Genomic DNA, 20,016 nt, shown 5'->3' with positions numbered 1-20,016 from the left:
ATGATTTTATCTGGTTCATACTTCAAAAAAAAAAAAGAAATCACTACTGATGTTAACAAAGCCCTGACCAAGCAGGATTCCCTTAACCTAAGGGCTCTGCATCAGTTTCCTTGTGTCCTGTGCTCCTAAAGCGGCGACTAGCCCCACTGAGGGAGGTGCTGTCCCTGCAGTGCACTGCTAACAGCAGTTGGTACAACCAAAACAGCAGACTAGCATAGAAAGCAATCCATCAGAAGCTATGTTTTTGACCACATAAGCACTGAAAACCAAACTTAAAAGGTATGGGAGGAGAAGAGGCATTGAATCTGAGGATTCCTTGAATTTAGCCAAACACATATAAATATTTCAGCAGACTTCACAGGATTTCACATATACTTACCTTCTTCTTTCTGCATAAATAATAGGCTCACATCTCTTCTTCTCAACTCTCTTTCCTTTCTTTTTTTCTTTTTTTTTTTTTCCAAGACAGAGTCTTGCTCTGTAGCCAGGCTGGAGTACGGTGGCGCAATCTCGGCTCACTGCAACCTCTGCCTCCCAGGTTCAAGCAATTCTCCTGCCTCAGCCTCCCGAGTAGCTGGGATTACAGACACATGCCACCACGCCTGGCTAATTTCTGTATTTTTAGTAGAGATGGGGTTTCACCATGTTGGCCAGGCTGGTCTCGAACTCCTGACCTCATGATCGACCCGCCTCAACCTCCCAAAGTGCTACGATTACAGGCCTGAGCCACCACGCCCAGCCTCTCTTTCCTTTCTTTTTTTTTTTTTTTTTTTGAGACAGAGTCTCACTCTGTCGCCAGGGTGGAGTGCAGTGGCGCAGTCTCAGCTCACTGCAACCTCTGCCTCCTGGGTTCAAGCCATTCTCCTGCCTCAGCCTCCCGAGTCACTGGGACGCCAGGCTAATTTTTTTGTATTTTTAGTAGAGACGGGGGTTTCACCATGTTGGTCAGGATGGTCTCAATCTCTTGACCTCGTGATCCACCCGCCTCGGCCTCCCAAAGTGTTGGGATTACAGGCGTGAGCCACTGCACCTAGCCCTCTCTTTCCTTTCTAATAGGGCTTTTCCTGCTTTGATTAATCCTATTTTGGTTTAGTTTCTCAGCAGGAATGACTCACATTCCCAGTGCTTGGAAGAAATGCATCATACCACTCCCTCAAGTGTTGTTTTTTTTTTCCTTCCCAGCAAGTCCCCAAACACAAACCTGAAGTCAGCCTCAGAAGGTGAGAAGGGTCTCTCTGTTGCCAAATCATTTGATGAGCATGTCTCCATCTTCATTTCTGTCCAGTATCCCACTGCAATTGTGAAGGTGGAGGCTGGCATTGGCATAGTTACATAGTAATACCAGCTTGAGCACCCTGTGAACAGGAAGAGAAAAACCATAATGAGGCCAATATATGATTCTGGGCTTTGCTGTGTAATTTCCTCTCTTGAGGCACTTGAAGAGCTTTTGTGATAAGCTGGTAAGAGCCACCTCTTGGAGGTCGGTCACATCAGCAGAAAGGGCATATTTCAGGGCTCAGGGAAAGCACAGGAGGGATGATGGCTTCAAGGCAACCAGGAAGGTCTGGGTCTCTTCCACAGATCAGTTTGAAGCCCTTCACGTGAGGGTGGTAGTGCAGGGGGTCCCTCACAGCTGTAAACACAGAAGGCCACAGGCTGTACGCTCCTACAGAGACAGAATATGTCTCATTCATCCAACACAGTATTTAGCATTAAAAAAATGCTCAATTGATACCTGTTGAATGAGTGAAAGCGTGAGCAAAGCAGTGATTGCTTTGTGCTGTAACTATCTTGTCCAAATTCAATTCAATATAAAATGAACATAGTAGAAAACACATGAGACTAGGGAAGGGAGACACTTGGGTTTTCATCCCAGCTCTGAAATTAATTAGCTGTGGGAGTTCAGGTCTTACTCTTAGTCCCTTTTATCTGTTTAGCTGGTCTTCCACTCCTTGCTGAGCAGTTGAAAAGCACGTGCAGAAGTTCAACGGAGCCAAGGACTCCTAACTAGTTTGTAACAGGACTGGGATTAGAGCTGGGGCTCCCCATTCCAGTTGAGGGTGTACTCTCCACTTGGTCCAAACCTTAAGAGGCTTTTTATTAAAGGAATGAATGGCTGATAACTTGTAACGCTATACTCCCCTCATTTCTAAGATGTAAAAATAATTTTCATGTTTCTGAAATCTGAATGTGTCATACAACCTGATTTAACATAGTATTTTTTTCTGAGCATCTGCTATACATTAATCGTGTATCTTAAGAAGAATTTATATCATCTTTTTTTTAACTTTTATTTTAGGTTCAGGTGCAAGTTTGTATAACAAACTTGGGTAAATTGCATCATGAGGCAGGGTGGGGGTAGGTTTAGTGTATAGATTATTTTGTTACCCAGGTAATAAGCATAGTACCCGATAGGTAGTTTTTCTTTTTTGAGACAAGGTCTCGCTCTGTTGCCCAGGTTGGAATGCAGTGGCGTGATCACAGTTCACTGCAGCCTCAACCTCTTGTATACACAATATCCAATGTCTCAAGTGATTCTCCCACCTCACCCTCCCAAGTAGCTGGGACTACAGGTATGTGCCACCATACACAGCTTAAATTTTTTTTTTTTTTTTTTTTTTTTGAAAGACAGGTTCCCACTATGTTGCTCAGGCTAGTCTTGAACTCCTGGGCTCAAGCAGTCCTCCCACCTTGGCCTCCTGAAGTGCTGGAATTACAGGCTTGAGCTACTGTGCCCAGCCTAATAGGTGGTTTTTCTGTCCTCACCCTCCTCCCACCCTCCACCCTCAAGTAGGCCCTGGTGTCTGTTGTTCCCTTCTTTGTATCAATGTGTACTCAATGTTCACCTCCCACTTATAAGAACATGCAGTATTTGGTTTTCTGATGCTGTGTTAGTTCACTTAGGATAATGACCTCCAGCCCCATCCATGTTGCTGCAAAGGACATTATCTCATTCTTTTTTATGACTGCATCGTATTCCATGGTATATATGTGCTACATTTTCTTTATTCAGTCTAACATCGATGGGCATTTAAGTTGATTCAATGTCTTTGCTAAGGGATATCACCTTATATTATGGAACACATTTCTCCACTCCTCATGTTCCCATAGGGAGGAACTTCTTTTAGCGTAAATCTCTCTTTCAGTTGCTTCACAAATTCCTTTACAGGAGCTATTATTCTTTTTCTTGCTTTAAGTTTTAGAGGGTTAAACACATTTGACATCCAATCACTGACCAAATTGGTCTGTGGTTGTCCAATCTGGTCTGTGATTGGGTGTCAAATTCAGAGCTGAAATATTAACACGCCCCTACTGGCCGGCAGACCTAACATGACATTTTTTAAAGTGCTTTACCAGTAAAATCCAATAATAGAGATTAGATTTTGATCTTCATGTGCATGGTTCCTTTGTCTATCTCAAAACAAATTCTGAACTCAGGAAGGTAGGACTTAGTAAAAAATAAATAATATTTCAGTGAGATTCAAGTTTGGAAGCCATGAAGGGAGTTACTTGAAAGAGAGATACAAAAGGATGTGCTCAGAACTGCTGGAAACCCACCAGAGCCAGCCATTCTCTCCAACTTGCCTGGAAGCTGCACGCTGCTTCTGGAACCAGAATGGCCACTCTTGAGATCCCTCTCTTTGTAGGTAAGAAGTTGAAGGTAGGCCGGGAGCGGTGGCTGTAATTCCAGCACTTTGGGAGGCCAAGGCGGGCGGATCACTTGAGGTCAGGAGTTCAAGACCAGCCTGGGCAATATGGTGAAACCCCATCTCTACTAAAAACACAAAAATTAGCCAGGTGTGATGGCATGTGCCTGTAATCCCAGCTACTCAGGAGGCTGAGGCAGGAGAATCGCTTGAACCTGGGAGGCAGAGGTTGCAGTGAGCCGAGATCGCGCCACTGCACTCCAGCCTGGGTGAGACTCGGTCTCCAACAAAAAGAACAAGTTGAAGGCATACTCCTCCTTAAAGGGACAATCAAATCCAGAGACACTGAAGCCAATCCAGTGATAGCTTCTACTGGGCATGAAGCAAAACCACAGCCTCAAAGAGAATCACTGCTCTGATTCCAAGCCAGTAAGAAGGAGGTAGGGACAGTCACAGACGTCTTGATGAAAGAATGACATGGATATGACATGATGGGCTATAGGGACTCCACCTCTACCATTCTTCTTTCTTTCCATAACTACCTACATTCCCTGGAACCCAATGCCTCCCATGACTGCTCCATAAAAACTTTCATTTTCTACTGGAAACATAATGAGAGCTGAAGCAGGTAGAAAGGAGTGTGCAGATGGAAGAAGAAGAAAGAAGTTATGGGTAAGGAGCTAAATCTTTTGAAAGGCTCTGGTTTAAAAAAAAATCCTAAAAAAGCACATTTTCTTAATCAAAGGGCTGTGGTCTGTCATTCCTTCTCTGAAGTACATTTTAGAGTTTACCAAGAACCGTTGGAATTTCCTTTTTAAAAATTCAGACCCTTGGCAGTTCAGTAAATAAGCAGCAATGGTGAGGCTTTCAGGTAAAAAGAGAAGTTTAACTGTATGAGGCCGAGGCCACCTTTGCTTCCTCCCCAAACTCTATTCAGGAACAGTAAAAGAATTTCTTTTCTTCTTTTTTTTTTTTTTATTATTGTACTTTAAGTTTTAGGGTACATGTGCACAATGTGCAGGTTTGTTACATATGTATCCATGTGCCATGTTGGTGTGCTGCACCCATTAATTTGTCATTTAGCATTAGGTATATCTCCTAATGCTATCCCTCCCTCCTCCCCCCACCCCACAACAGTCCCCAGAGTGTGATGTTCCCCTTCGTGTGTCCACGTGTTCTCATTGTTCAATTCCCACCTATGAGTGAGAACATGCAGTGTTTGGTTTTCTGTCCTTGCGATAGTTTACTGAGAATGATGATTTCCAGTTTCATCCATGTCCCTACAGAGGACATGAACTCATCATTTTTTATGGCTGCATAGTATTCCATGGTGTATATGTGCCATATTTTCTTAATCCAGTCTATCATTGTTGGACGTTTGGGTTGGTTCCAAGTCTGCTATTTTCTTTTTTTTTTTTTTTTTTGAGACGGAGTCTCGCTGTGTCACCCGGGCTGGGGTGCAGTGGCGCAATCTCGGCTCACTGCAAGCTCTGCCTCCCGGGTTCACGCCATTTTCCTGCCTCAGCCTCTCTGAGTAGCTGGGACTACAGGTGCCCGCCACCATGCCCGGCTAATTTTTTGTATTTTTAGTAGAGATGGGGTTTCACCATGGTCTCGATCTCTTGACCTCGTGATCCGCCCGCCTCGGCCTCCCAAAGTGCTGGGATTACCAGCGTGAGACAGCGCGCCCGGCCGTCTTTGCTATTTTCTAAAGACACGACCCAACAAGGAGAGAGAGAATAAAGCAGGAGACAATCGCTGCAGAATATTGGAAGCTAGAATGCAGATGGAAGAGTGGCAAATGACACAGCAGACCTGAATCCTAAGTTGGCAGTGGGGAAAGATAAGACCCACCTCATTTTACCCCTTAGAAGCTCCAAAAGGCTCTAGGGTATAGGAAATGCTAAACTAAGCAGGCCCAGCTGCACATCTAAGTGGTCAGATCCACAGATGGTCTCCCCACCCTGCACACCTGAGCTATTTGCCCATCTCACACATATCCCAACAAATAACTGGAAGTTTATTTTCTAGAAAGACTAAAGGAAGGGCCTCTGACCTGGCAGCTGTGGTGTTGGAGGAGAAACGGCACAGTTGAAGGCAAGTGAATGGAATTAGATGAATACATGCACATAGGATGCTGAGGCCACCAGCCATCCTCCCTTATTTGGTTCCAGAAGGCTGGCAGCCAGACTTTCACTGTCTAGGCAAGAGACTGAAAGAAGGAGATTAGCTTAAGAAATCAGTCTATGGTGAAGCTGATGGTTGACAAGCCCTCCAAATGTATTCACAGCTTCCAATTCATATTTCAGTCACCTGCTCCTGAATGCTTGCATGCAAGCTTCCAGCCATCCCTAGAAAGCCTCTATTACAAAATCAAGATCCAAAAGGACAAGCAAATGGGAAAAAAAAAAAAACAAAGCATAAGACAATCATTAATTCCATCCAAGAAAAAAATTAATATGTACAGAAATAATGAAGTCACAGTTTTGCTACAAGGCTTAGCTCTTAATAACACACAAAAATATGATATAAATGAAGGCCGGATGTGGTGGCTCACCTGTGTGATCCTAGCACTTTAGGAGGCCTAGGTAAAAGGATCACATGAGACCAGTAGTTCAAGACCAGCCTGGGCAACACGGGGGGGTCCCATCTCTACAAAATTTTTTTTTATTAGCCAGGTGCATTGGTGGTGCCTGCCTGTGATCCCACGTACTTGGGAGGCTGAGGTAGGAGGATCACTTGGGCCCAGGAGGTCAGGCTGCAGTAGAGTTGTGATCACACCACTACACTCCAGCCTGGGTGACAGAGGAAGACCCTATGTCAAAAATAATAATATAAATGAAGAATACTGATCTAATCAACATTATGATATTAATTATATTGAGAAGACAGGATTTTAGGAAGGGGGCTTGTGTATGATGGAGTTTGGGGAGGGAGGAGGACAGCTAAATTACTTACCTGCCATAGTGGGAAGACCAACCCTGAAGAATAAAGCGTCTTATTGAAGGACATGCAGGTAAATATCAAGTAATTAGCCAAAAGAGGTGAAAGTGGTTACTTCTAAAAAGCAGGAAACATGGAGGAATAGAGATTACAAAGGACTGCTGCTTGGGGAAATGGTTATAATAAACGCATCAGAATTACTTGACTCTTTAAATATTGCATCTTTAATGTAAAATAATTGAACTAATCAATTACTTAAAACATAATCTTAACAGAAAAAGAATAACACGTCTGGTACGGAGGTACTATTAAAATGATGGAATATAACTCAGAAGAAAGAAGCAATTTAGAGACAAGGAGCAGGCACTAGCCTATTAAGAAATCCTTTTAAGAATGAAGCACTATGCACAACAGGCTTTCTCCCTACATTTGCGTTGAATTTTTGACCTGATTTTCTTGCTGCCTGTCTGGTTCTTGTACCATCCACCTAGTCCATGGGCAAGATGATACTTGTGGAAACAGCAGAAATTGAAACTACTTCCAAGAGAAAACACTGCTAATGGAGTAAGAGGTATTTGTTAGATCCCTGCACAAGGTCAATAAAAATCCACATAGAGTGCCTAATCCCATCACAACCCAGCACCTTGATTAGAATATCTGTACCCTCGAGGTGACGTGGGGAGGACACCAGAAGTCACAGCAGGACGTGGCAGGGGAGAGAAATGGAGATTAGAAATTAAAAAGTCAGAAACCTTAAATGACCCAGAGTTTGAGAGATAGCAATAGTGATAACAGAACCTGAGATGAGTCCAATAAAAATATGTTAAAACTGTCATTGTTTCCTCACAGTCTTCTCTGAAGTTCAATAATGGAAATAAAATAATTGTTTTTTAAATATCACCCAAATTCATATTTTAAGTGCTCAAGATGATTTCCTATATAGCGCACAAGTTTTTTTTTTTTTATTTTCTTAGATTCCTAAAGTTCCTCTACTTAGTGGAGCTCATTTGGAATCAACTGTTTCAGACTTCAAGCTTTTAAAAGCAAAAAGGTTTTCTTGGCTACCAAGTGACAGTCAAATCGGCGCAGATCAATTGGCTGGGCCAAATAAGAACCAGCCAGAAACCCAATTCCTGGTCGAACTCTTCTCAGAAGCTTCTCACTAGAGTCTGGCCCTGGGCTTCTTGCCTGGATCCTGGTTGAATGCTAGAGCCAGCGCTGAGATCACGGAGCGCTGCTAGTGCTCTGGAGAAGGTTTTCATTAGTTCCTTGTTATGAGGACGTTTCTAGTATCCTCATTTGGTAGAAAAGTCTCTTTTGAGTTGTCTGTTCATGGATTATTCCAATGAACCCAATCTTACATGAAGACTGCCCACTGCCACAGGGAACAGCACCTAACCTTATCTTCCAATCAGCCTACAAAAATTGCAAAGAATAAGGTGGAAATACTGCCCCAGAAAGCAGAGCATGCATTCCCAAGACAAAGATAAATAATTTCGGGATTGTCTGTTGTTTGGAATAAGCCTACCTTGCAAGAGAATTAATGAGTTTCTTGCTTTTGGATATGTCCATTCATTGAGCTCCACCTCTGGAATCTGACAGCTAGGGTTCAATTCCTTGCTCTGCATTTACCAGTTTGGGCACATCACTTAATTTCTCTAATGCATCAGTTTCCTCATGTATAACAAGAGAATGATCATAGTATCTTGCTGTGAGGATTAAGTTAGGATTAAATTAGATAATCTATAGAGTGATCACTAGGCATAATAATTGGCACAAAGTAAGTGTTCAAGAAACGTTAGGTGCTGTCATCATCTGTTGTTGTTGTTGTAGTCTTCATCTGCAAGCTCTCGTCTTTACAGCTGTCTACCCTTGATGCTCAGGCTGATTTTCTGAAGGCAGAGGCAAAGAATGCTAAAGGTATGGCTGCCACATGTGTACTGAAAACCGCGACCTGATGAGGCCCACATATGGGGTTCAAGGTTGAATGGCATTAAAACACAGTCCACACAAAGCGATCCATTTAAAGGAGAATGACAGCCTAAAGGGGGCATCCTGTATGACTTCACATAGAATGGGCCATTTGGAGACTATTTAAATGGTGTTTACTTTAAATGAGCCATCCTTGATGAAACAGACAGTGAATGCCTTCATTTTCCTTTTGATTCAATCCACTTGCACTAGACTCCCTTTGCTACACCAGCTGCAAAACAAAGAGAACACGCTGTACTTGAATTAACCCAGAGTTTTTCCTCTGCAGAGGCCAGAAACCCCTCACGCCACTGGATGATTTCACAGCCAGGCCGGGATTCATTAGCAACACTAACAGAGAGGGGTGGTAGGAAGGGATGCAGAGGAAACAGCACTCCTTAACTTCAGGCACAAGCCGCCACCCAGCTTGCCCTTCTTTCTCGGCAGATTCTGTAAAGCTGGACTTCTCTCCGCCTCAGAAAGAGACCAGAGTTCTCTAACACCCCTACATCGCTTTCTCCTACTGGACTGTATTTAGGGGGAAAAACTCTCATACTTCAGTTGTCTCACTAGTAAGATACATGTATCATATGACATATTGACAATAACAGCTGTTACAAGATCCAAATAGACATTTTCATCTCCACAATAGGACTGAAATTTTCCTTAGATGACTGTGTTTTTGCAGCCATAATAGAACTTAAAATGGATCAATTTTCAAATCACAAGAGGCAGTTTAAAATTTAGTTTTTGGGCCGGGAGCAGTGGCTCACGCCTATAATCCCAGCACTTTGGGAGGCCAAGGCGGGTGGATCACCTGAGGTCGGGAGTTTGAGACCAGCCTGGCCAACATAGCGGAAATCCTTCTCTACTAAAACTACAAAATTAGCCGGGCGTAGTGGCGCATGCCTGTAATCCTAGCTATTCAGGAGGCTGAGGCTGGAGAATCACTTGAACCCCGGGAGGTGGAGGTTGCAGTGAGCCGAGATCGTGCCATTGCACTCCAGCCTGGGCAACAAAAGCTAAACTCTGTCTCAAAATAAATAAATAAATTAATTAATTAATTAAATTAAAATAAAATATAGTTTTGGGCCAGGTGCAGTGACTCACACTGGTAATCCCAGAACTTTGGGAGGCCAAGGCGAGAGGATCACCTGAGGTCCAGAGTTCAAGACCAGCCTGGCCAACATGGGTGAAACCCTGTCTCTACTAAAAATACAAAAATTAGCCAGGCATGGTGGCGGACACCTGTAATCTTAGCTACTCAGGAGGCTGAGGCAGGAGAATTACTTGAACCCAAGAGGCAGAGGTTGCAGTGGGCCAAGATTGCGCCACTGTACTTCAGCCTGGGCGACAGAGTGAAACTCCATCTCCAAAATAAAAATAAAAATAAAAATAAATAAAATGTAGTTTTGAAAGTAAGTATCATAACTAAAGAGTGTTAAAACAGTTATCTTAATTATTTTTTCAATGACTATTCTAAAAACTGTCCTGCGAATAGTTTTGAAGATTCTATCTTCCACAAGAGGAAGAATAATTATCAGTGAAGAGGGAAAAAGGAAGAACACGAAGCAGTAGTCAGTTCATGAGAGGAGAGAGAACTTTTTATACTAAACCTGTGAGAAACCTAGCTAACTGAGATAATCATTTTTCATAAAAAAATTTTGAGAAGAAAAATCAAGATACAGCAGTCATTTTTACACATCAGTCATGCCTACCAATAGTAAATTAAATAAGAAATTTATGAAAAGTCAGTGTCCTATTCGTAGGTGAGTCTTGCATAAACCTACTCAATAGAATTAAAAGCACAGCTATAACCACACACACATAACCACTCTGCTTGTGCAGAGGCTAAGGAAGATCATAGCTCTGCCAAGTTAAGCATCTCATGGAACTTCTCGTATTAAAGAGTTATCGTTTTCACTGAAAATTAGAACAGGCACTTAAATTCTTCCTACGAAAACCGTCCATTTTACTTTTTCAACCTCTCCACTATAGGTTAGACAAACAGCATGAAGCACTCAGAGATATCAAATTGATATGTGCTTTTATTTAACATATAATCTTTCCTCAATCCTTCAGTAGCCCCTGCTACTTTGCTACCTCAAAATTGTTTCTTTCTCTAACCACAATTCCTTATTTCAGCAATTCCTGTCCAAACTATTATATATGTTATGATTATTTTGGAACACCTTTTTATCAGAAATTAAAGATGCCTAACAATATTTACAGGAATACGTATATTCAGAAACATGTACACTTATAAGTGTATATAGACATACTATACAGAATGTATATATCATATATTTTAAATATATAATATACATACATCTGTACAATAAATATAATATATTCACGAAAAGGAGAGAGAGCTCCCCATTCTGGCTGCTCTTCCCCTCTTGGCCTCCTTCTCCACTGCTTGGGTCTTTCAGCAAACTCTAGCTTTCTGTCAGGACTTTGCAGATGCCGAGTCTACACCTTCCGGTTTTCTAAGTGAGTGCCACCCTCGTGAATACCCATAGCGTGACTGTCTCTTGTTAGTTCTTCTCCACAGTTGCTCAAGGGTTGTAACTGGCACCAGAACAAATGAGACAGTAAGACGCCCTGGGCACCAGCATTGCCTAACCAGGGCAGTGTGCCAGGTCAGGCCACCACTTTGCAAGCACTGATGCTACCCAGCAAGGCTTCGGTTTTCCTTCCCTGCAACATGGTACCGCCTCAGGCACAGGAGTGGCAGGAGAGAATGACCTTCAAGATCATTCTTGTGAACTAGGTAAAAGAGCGCCACCTGCTGAACACAAGCGCCTCTATAGGTTTTCCTTGTTGGCTAATGGGATACCTAAAGGAATATGCCCCATCAGGTTTGTTATTCAAGTCTCACCGGCCACTCTGACCTTCGATGCAGGTGACCCAGTTCCCCTTAAGCTGGATCAGCTAACTGGACACCAAATCATACTGCTCCAGGTGGTCACAGGTAAACTTGAGTGCTTTACTCGTATGGAACATTCATAAATGTCAAGTCCAAGACAAAAATCCACAGCAATGAGAACTGGTATATACGTGCCTGCCAGAATCAATGTCTGAAAGAAACCATGATGACTTTCACATATGTCGTGTATGGTAAGCGCAGTGCCAGGAGGGTAAGCAAGAACTATTCAACAACAAATCACAAAACAAAAGAATTAACTGACACAGATTTAGAAAGTACTGGCTAACCGGCATCTTTCTAATGGGAAAAGATGAATACATTTATCCTTAAAAACATAGGAATGTATGTGTACAGGCATGGAATAAAGTTTCCCTAGTTCTAGAAACAAGGAGCTTTCTCTACTTTGCATTCTTTCTTCGTGAGGAAAATACTTAATCATAACCACTCCTAAATGCCTCTTAATTTACCATTTCCTCATACGTAATTCCTGGTTGCATACTATGGGAGCAGTCTAAATAGCACTGCTCATTTTGAAAAGTTGGCTTTCAGTTGCACACAGGAGGGTCTAGACTCTCACGTCTTGGCTTTTTCCTGGAATTTCCCACACAAAGTCAAAAGAAAAAGAATGTCAGAGAGCTAGTCTATTGGGCAGGCCAGAGAGTAGCATTTTGCCCAGAATGAAGTAATGTCTACAGTCTTACTTTTGCACAGAAAAGTGAAATCAGATCCTATGCAAGGGCACATGTAGTTTTTAACACCTTTCACTTGTTCATATGCTTTTTCTCCTTCATCTGGAAGAAGCTTCCATTAGGCAGTCTTCTTCATTTACTTGAGGCTTCCCACAAAAAACAAAAGCAGAGTATTTTCTTTTTCTTTCTTTTTTGTTTTTTTGAGACAGAGTCTCGCTCTGTCGCCCAGGCTGGAGTGCAGTGGCACAATCTTGGCTCACTGCAACCTCCGCCTCCCGGGTTCAAGCGATTCTCCTGCCTCAGCCTCCCAAGTAGCTGGGATTACACACGCCTGCCGCCAAGCCCAGCTAAATTTTTTTGTATTTTTAGTAGAGACAGCATTGCACTGTTAGCCAGGATGGTCTCGATCTCCTGACCTCATCATCTGCCCGCCTCAGCCTCCCAAAGTGCTGGGATTACAGGCGTTAGCCACCGTGCCCAGCCCTCAGAGTATTTTATTTTTCTAGGAAGCAGGGATATACTAAATTAGACTCAATAAAAATAAAACTTTCACGCCTGTAATCCCAGCACTTTGGGAGGCTGAGGCGGGCAGATGATGAGGTCAGGAGATCGAGACCATCCTGGCTAACAGTGCAATGCTGTCTCTACTAAAAATACAAAAAAATTTAGCTGGGCTTGGCGGCAGGCGTGTGTAATCCCAGCTACTTGGGAGGCTGAGGCAGGAGAATCGCTTGAACCCAGGAGGCGGAGCTTGCAGTGAGCGGAGATTGCGCCACTGCACTCCAGCCTGGGCGACAGAGTGAGACTCTGTCTCAAAAAAATTAATTAATTAAAAAAAATAAAACTAAACAAAAAATTACTAGAAGAAAATTACAATGTACCAAACCAATTCTTTTTAAAATTTGTTGAGGCTGGAAAAAAGGCATAAACTGTAATTAAGCAACAAAAGCAAAAGAAATGACCCTGAAGTCGATTTTGTTACCATCACTAGTAGTTTTAAATGTTTCTTCCATGAACATACTACTTCTGCCTGATTATAAAGAACACATTTATTCCACAAATGCATATTGGGTGCTTATTCTATACAAGGCACTGTATTAGGCACTGGGTCTCTGCGCTCCATAGTTTAGCTGTATTTTGGTAGAGAATATAGGCCAACAATAAGTCACACGACAACATCTCTGTCTGCCCAAATCACATTATGCTGGGGAAGTTTAATAATAAAGGAGAATAATAAAGGAGCCAAGCAAGTTAATCTAAATCTATGGCCTTGTCTTAGCCTTCTTTAAAAAAAAAAGAATAACAACTGCTCAGCTAATAGAATTCTTACAATGGTCATCACCCTACATCCAAACCATTACCCTTCATTTTAAAAACAGTTAGGAGAAATGATTTCCCTTATGAAGCAAGGACCCAGAGGTCTGTCTTCTGATTTCTGTTCCCTGCCCAAGGGCTGCTGTCATTTCTGTTGCTGTTATCTGCTCCCAGGTGCCTTGCTTCTTTGGAAAAATCAGCTGGTGCCCGGGAAATGTGCTAATCAGGCCTATGTGTCACTGTGATGGAAACTGTGACTTGCTGGGTCGCACTTTGCCAGTCATGTTTTCAAAGATAGCTCATCGTTTTAAAGGGCATTCTGCACAACAGAGCAGAGGTCCTATGAGACCAATCTGCCAATCGAGAAAACATGACTTAGAAAGGAAAATAGCATCATCTTGTATCCACATCCCCTTTCTCTAAGGAGTGCGGATACATTTGCAGACATTATTCCATCCTCAGAACAGCCATTTTGGTTCTGGCAAACAGCTTTATTAGTACTATTTCCTGATTGTCCTCTGATAAACCCCGTCTGTGGGAGGAATTGCAGTATTAAGCATAGAGTTCTTTTATCTTGTCTAGCTTAATTCTCCCTCAGCTTGAACTGGCAAAGATTGTTCTGTGATATCATATAAGGTGTAAGTGGTGTGAATATAAGTAAATCTCAATAAGCATCTATTTTATTACTCTGTCCTCAACTGGAATTTGGGGGGAAAAAAAGATCCACAGATATATTCCTGGGGTTATAAAAGTTTTTCGTATTTAAAGTTAATTCTCAATTTTTTGGTAATAATCTTCAAATAGATACACAACAACAGACAGATGAATATGAGAGGTCAGAAAACTTTTTTCTGTAAAAGACCAGCTAACAAATATTTTAGGCTTTGCAGGACCTTGTTGCCAATACTCAACTCTGCTGTTGTAACACGAAGGCAGTCAAAGACAATGGCCATGATCCAATAAAACTTTATTTACAAAAACAGGTAGTGTACTAGATTTGGCCAGCAGGCCATGGTTTGCTGACCCCTAAAATCATACAGATGTGAGTACTGCCAAATGATTTCAGAGTTTCCATCTGTATTAGATTGCATGGGGATGTGTAGGACTGCGATAATTATCAAGAGATAATGAGAAAAGAAGGTAAGGATGATGCTTTTGGATGAGTAAAGGCCAAACGACATCACAGCATGCTGTGTAAACAAAAGTTTACAGGGAGATGAAAGACAAGTGGTGGAGAACTGGATTATTTTGTGGCTCAGGGTAGAACAGGTGTTCAGTCTCAAAAGAAACTGCATGGAGCCGTCAGCACCACATTCATATTGTAAGGGGCAATTTCATCTCAGCAAAATATTAATCTTTACATTCAATTTATATTTATATATCAATATAAAATTCAAATTATAAATTATAAATTTGAATTTTATTGATTTGCTAGTTTGATCTGCATTTCATTTATAATTTTATTTTGGCTTTACAGATGTGTAAGAGTTGTAAGAACACAGAGTTCATATCTAGTCTTAGATCTATAGTTTTTGAAATGTCATTCTAATAAAAATAATTTAAGTCAACTGTGGTAAATCATGAGACCTTTCCCTCTAAAAAGAAGAATAATGCTCAAATTTGGGAAACATTGTCAAACACAAGGCTTTACTGCAGGGCCAAACTATGAATGAGAAAATACGTAGGCTTGGTGAGGTGAGGGTGGGGAGAGCCACATGGCATCTTGGGAGGTGGAGTTATCACAAGCACACTGCTATAGGCAGAAATGGCAGCAGGCCACCTATCAGTGCCTATTTGAAATTGCAGTGTTTCATATACTCAATCAATTCAGCAAGTCAGGGAACCAGAGACAATAGAGAAAGAGCCTATGTGAGTCTAGCAGAACCTTACTGGACAATGGCCAACAAGACACTAGAGCCCAGATAAAGAAGCTGCGTGTATCTGCCAATCCTTTAATCCAGTCAAGTTGACACCTAAAATTAACCACTACACATATACAATAAATGTGTACTTTTTTTTTTTTTAGACAGTATCATTCTGTCACCCATGCTGAAGTGCAGTGGTATGATCTCAGCTCTCTGCAACCTCTGCCTCCTTGGTTCAAGCAATTCTCTTGCCTCAGCCTCCTGAGTAGCTGGGATTACAGCTGTGTACCACCACGCCCAGCTAATTTTTTTGTATTTTTGTAGAGACGGGGTTTCACTATGTTGCCCAGGCTGGTCTTGAACTCCTGGCCTCAAGTGATCCGCCCGCCTTGGCCTCTCAAAGTGCTGGGATTACAAGTGTGAGCCAGCATGCCTGGCCATAAATGTGTACATCTTAAACGTGTTGTTCAATGAGATTTCACAGATAAACACACTTACATAATTAATCATTACCCCATGAACATTTCCATTACCCCAGAAATTCCGCTGTACCCTTGCACTCATTTCTTCCTAACCCCATTCCAGCCAACCACTGATCTGGTTACCATCAGTACAGACTGGTTTGACTTCTTCTCAAAATTCATATAAAAAGAGTCATTCAGTGTGACTCTATTTTACTTAGCATAATGTTTGTGAGATTCATCCATACTGTTGCAGGTGTCACTAGCTTTTTTTTTTTTATTTATCAATAGCAGTCCATTGTGTGAATAAACTATAATTTGTTTATCCATGTACAATTAGACTGTTTTTGGTCATTATGGAAAATGTGCTGTGAACAACCATGTATTAATCGTTTTGTGGACATAGGTTTTCATTTCTCTTGGGTAAATACTTAAGAGTAAAATTGCTAGATCATGTAAATATATGTTTAAGTTTGTGAGTATCTGCCAAACTATTTCCAAAGTGGTTGCATCCTTTCATATTCTCACCAGCAATGTGTGAGAGTTCTAGTTGTGGCTCATCCTTGGAAACACTTGGTATTTTCTGTCCTTTTAATTTTAACCCTCTAACTAGGTATAAAATACTATCTCATTATGGTTTTACTTTGCATTTCCCTGATGACAGTGTTGAGCACCTTTTCACGTACTTTGCACATTCTTATATCTTCTTTTGAAAAGCATCTGTTTGGCCAGGCGCGGTGGCTCACGCTTGTAATCCCAGCACTTTGGGAGGCCGAGGCGGGCGGATCACGAGGTCAGGAGATCGAGACCACGGTGAAACTCCGTCTCTAATAAAAACACAAAAAATTAGCCGGACATGGTGGCAGGCGCCTGTAGTCCCAGCTACTTGGAGAGGCTGAGGCAGGAGAATGGCGTGAACCCAGGAGGCAGAGCTTGCAGTGAGCCGAGATCGCGCCACTGCACTCCAGCCTGGGTGACAGAGCGAGACTCCATCTCAAAAAAAAAAAAAGAAAAGCATCTGTTCATGTCATTTGTTCATTTTTTTTTCATGTGGGGTTTTTTACTGTTTTATTATTAGGTTATAAGAATACTTTATAGGCCGGGCACGGTGGCTCATACCTGTAATCCCAGCACTTTGGGAGGCCAAGGCAGGTGGATCACTGAAGGTCAGGAGTTCAAGACCAGCCTGGCAAACATGGTGAAATCCTGTCTCTACTAAGAATACAAAAATTAGCTGGGCGTGGTGGTGCATGCCTGTAATCCCAGCTAATCGGTGAGAGAATCGCTTGAGCCCGGGAAGCAGAGGTTGCAGTGAGCTGAGATCGCGCCACTGCACTCCAGCCTGGGCAACAGAATGAGACACCGTCTCAAAAAAAAAAAAAAAGATTATATCATTCTAGGTACAAGCCTTTTGCCAGATATATGTATTACAAATATATTCTGGTATATGTGGCTTGCCTTTTCATTTTTATTTACACTTTGTGCTACTGATTTTCCATAGTGACATTTTTGTTCCTAATTTCAGCAGTAGAGATTTACATTATGTTATTTTAACATTAGTTTTTTTTTTTTTTTTTGAGATGGAGTCTTGCTCTGTTGCCCAGGCTGGAGTGCAGTGGCACGATCTCAGCTCACTGCAAGCTCCGCCTCCCGGGTTCACGCCATTCTCCTGCCTCAGCCTCCGGAGTAGCTGGGACTACAGGCACCCACCACCACGCCCAGCTAATTTTTTGTATTTCTAGTAGAGACGGGGTTTCACCGTGTTAGCCAGGATGGTCTCAATCACCTGACGTCGCGATCCGCCCGTCTCGGCCTCCCAAAGTCCTGGATTACAGGCAGGAGCCACTGCGCCTGGCCTTAACATTAGTTTTCTGTCAATCATTCAAATGTCAATCATACATTTTAAAAAATTTTCCTTCAAGAATGTTATACTTCAGTTAATAGGGTTGCTACAAATAAAAATATAAAAAAAAGAATGTTATACCTAGCCAAAGATTGTTCATAAGTGAACACAACAAAAAGCCAATCTAAATATGGGAGGGCTCAGAAAATGTACCATTCATCCAGTCTTCTAAAAAAAAAAAAAAGAAGCTATTTCCCAGCGAATTTAAGAGCTCAAGAATGAAGAAAGTCTAAATACTTATTATGAAATCATTTGAAACTGAATGAAAATACAATAATAGTAATTCCTAGAAAAGACATAATACAAAAAGTTATAGAGAAAACGTGAGTCCCAAATCCCAAGTTTTATTAAGTAAAACCGGAGAATATGGGTGCGGAAGGATAATGGAGTAAATACCCATCCAATTCCTTATTTGATATGAATTCCAGAGATACTGGTTAAATTGTAAAACATCCATTTATAGGATACTCATAGCCATAAAAATAATGAGGAAAGGTCAGGCGCAGTGGCTCATGCCTGTAATCTTAGCACTTTGGGAAGCCGAGGTGGTCAGATTGCCTTAGTTCAGGAGTTCGAGACCAGCCTAGGCAACACAGTGAAACCCCGTCTCTACTAAAATACAAAACATTAGCCAGGCATGGCGGCGTGCGCCTGTAGTCCCAGCTACTCGGGAGGCTGAGGCAGGAGAAATGCTTGAACCCAGAAAGCAGAGGTTGCAGTGAGCCAGGATCACGCCACTGCACTCCAGCCTGGCGACAGAGCAAGACTCCATCTCCAAAAAATAAATAATGAGGATGCTCTTTACGCTCTGTTACAAAATATCTATAAAATAAATTTATTCTAAAAGGGAAAGCACAATACAAAAATGTGTCTAGCATGCTACAATTTGTACAACAAAAGAGAAAAAACATGTTATTCAAGAGAAATTGGTAACCTTGGTTGCCTGGGGAAGTGTTACTGGGTGTCTGGTAAATAGAGGTAAGAAAAACACGTTATTGCACATAATGCTTTGTCCTTTGTTCTTCTATAAATGAACCACGTAAATGTTACTTATTTTTAAATATAAAAATTTTATTTTATTTATTAATTTATTTTCTTTTTGAGATGGAATCTCGCTCTGTCACCCAGGCTGGAGTGCAGTGGCATGATCTCGGCTCACTGCAAGCCCCGCGTTCACGCTATTCTCCTGCCTTAGCCTCCCGAGTAGCTAGGACTACAGGGGCCCGCCACCACGCCTGACTAATTTTTGTTTGTTTGTTTGTTTGTTTGTATTTTTAGTAGAGATGGGGTTTCACCATGTTAGCCAGAATGGTCTCGATCTCCTGATCTCATGATCCCCCAACCTGGGCCTCTCAAATTGCTGGGATTACAGGCATGAGCCACTGTGCCAGCTTAAATGTGTTGTTTTTAAGAATCAAGTAAGGCTGGACACGGTGGCTCACACCTGTAATCGCAGCACTTTGGGAGGCTTAGGCGGGCAGATCACCAGGTCAAGAGATCAAGACCATCCTGGCCAACATGGTGAAACCCCGTTTCTACTAAAAATACAAAAAATTAGCCGGGCATGGTGGCACACACCTGTAATCCCAGCTACCTGGGAGGCTGAGGTGGGAGAATTGCTTGAACCCGGGAGGCAGAGGCTGCAGTGAGGAGAGATCACACCACTGCACTCCAGCCTGGCGAAAGAGCAAGACTGTCTCAAAAAAAAAAAATCAAGTAAATACTCATCGGTGACTTCAGTACATACGTAAATCTAGCTTATGATAAAGACATCACAAAATTTAAAAATTCAATAAATGATCCTGAAGCAACTGGTTTTCTATTTGAAATAAAAGACAATGTTTAGTCCTCATTTCACAACCTGATGAGAATAAATTACAGACTGATTAAAGAGTTATAAAAATTAAACTATAAAAATGAACAAAATGAATCTTAGAGCAATGTAATAAATTTAACTTCATAAAAACAGACACATCATATAAAATTAAAAGATATACCAAAAGCTGGGAACAATGCTTTTCATAAATGTAAGAAATTAATATCTTTTTTTAAAGAGCCAATAAAATTGAAAAATAAGACAAACTTGGCAAAAATCTAGGTCTTCAGTACAAAAATGGGCAAAGGAAATAAACAGAAAATGAAAATGGTTAAGAAATATATAAGGACATGTGAAACTCACTAATCATCAAAGTAATCCAATTAAAGAGAGACCTGCTGCTGCCTATCAGATGAGCAAAGTTCCAGGTGACAAGGACCCTCGTAACTACAGATGAATGTATAAATTGGCACAGCCT

General features: G+C 41.7%; 1 protein-coding gene across 11 annotated transcripts in view; it reads right to left on the bottom strand.

Annotated features, from left to right (window-relative positions):
* The window catches only part of AOPEP (aminopeptidase O (putative)), a 400,140-nt gene that overhangs the window by 335,302 nt on the left and 44,822 nt on the right, over nucleotides 1–20,016 (bottom strand). For all 11 annotated transcript variants that reach the window (XR_009215307.1, XR_009215306.1, XR_009215305.1 and 8 more), the window contains one exon: nucleotides 1,202–1,355. Coding sequence is in view for 8 of the 11 variants with exons in the window: in XM_032164582.2 (XP_032020473.1) it covers nucleotides 1,202–1,355 (154 nt within the window). In the remaining 3 variants the exon portion in view is untranslated. The remainder of the gene's footprint in view (nucleotides 1–1,201; nucleotides 1,356–20,016) is intronic.

The sequence above is a fragment of the Hylobates moloch genome, unplaced genomic scaffold (assembly GCF_009828535.3).
Source record: "Hylobates moloch isolate HMO894 unplaced genomic scaffold, HMol_V3 SCAFFOLD_10, whole genome shotgun sequence".
Lineage (NCBI taxonomy): Eukaryota > Metazoa > Chordata > Mammalia > Primates > Hylobatidae > Hylobates > Hylobates moloch.
This window is presented reverse-complemented; position numbering and strand designations above follow the sequence as displayed.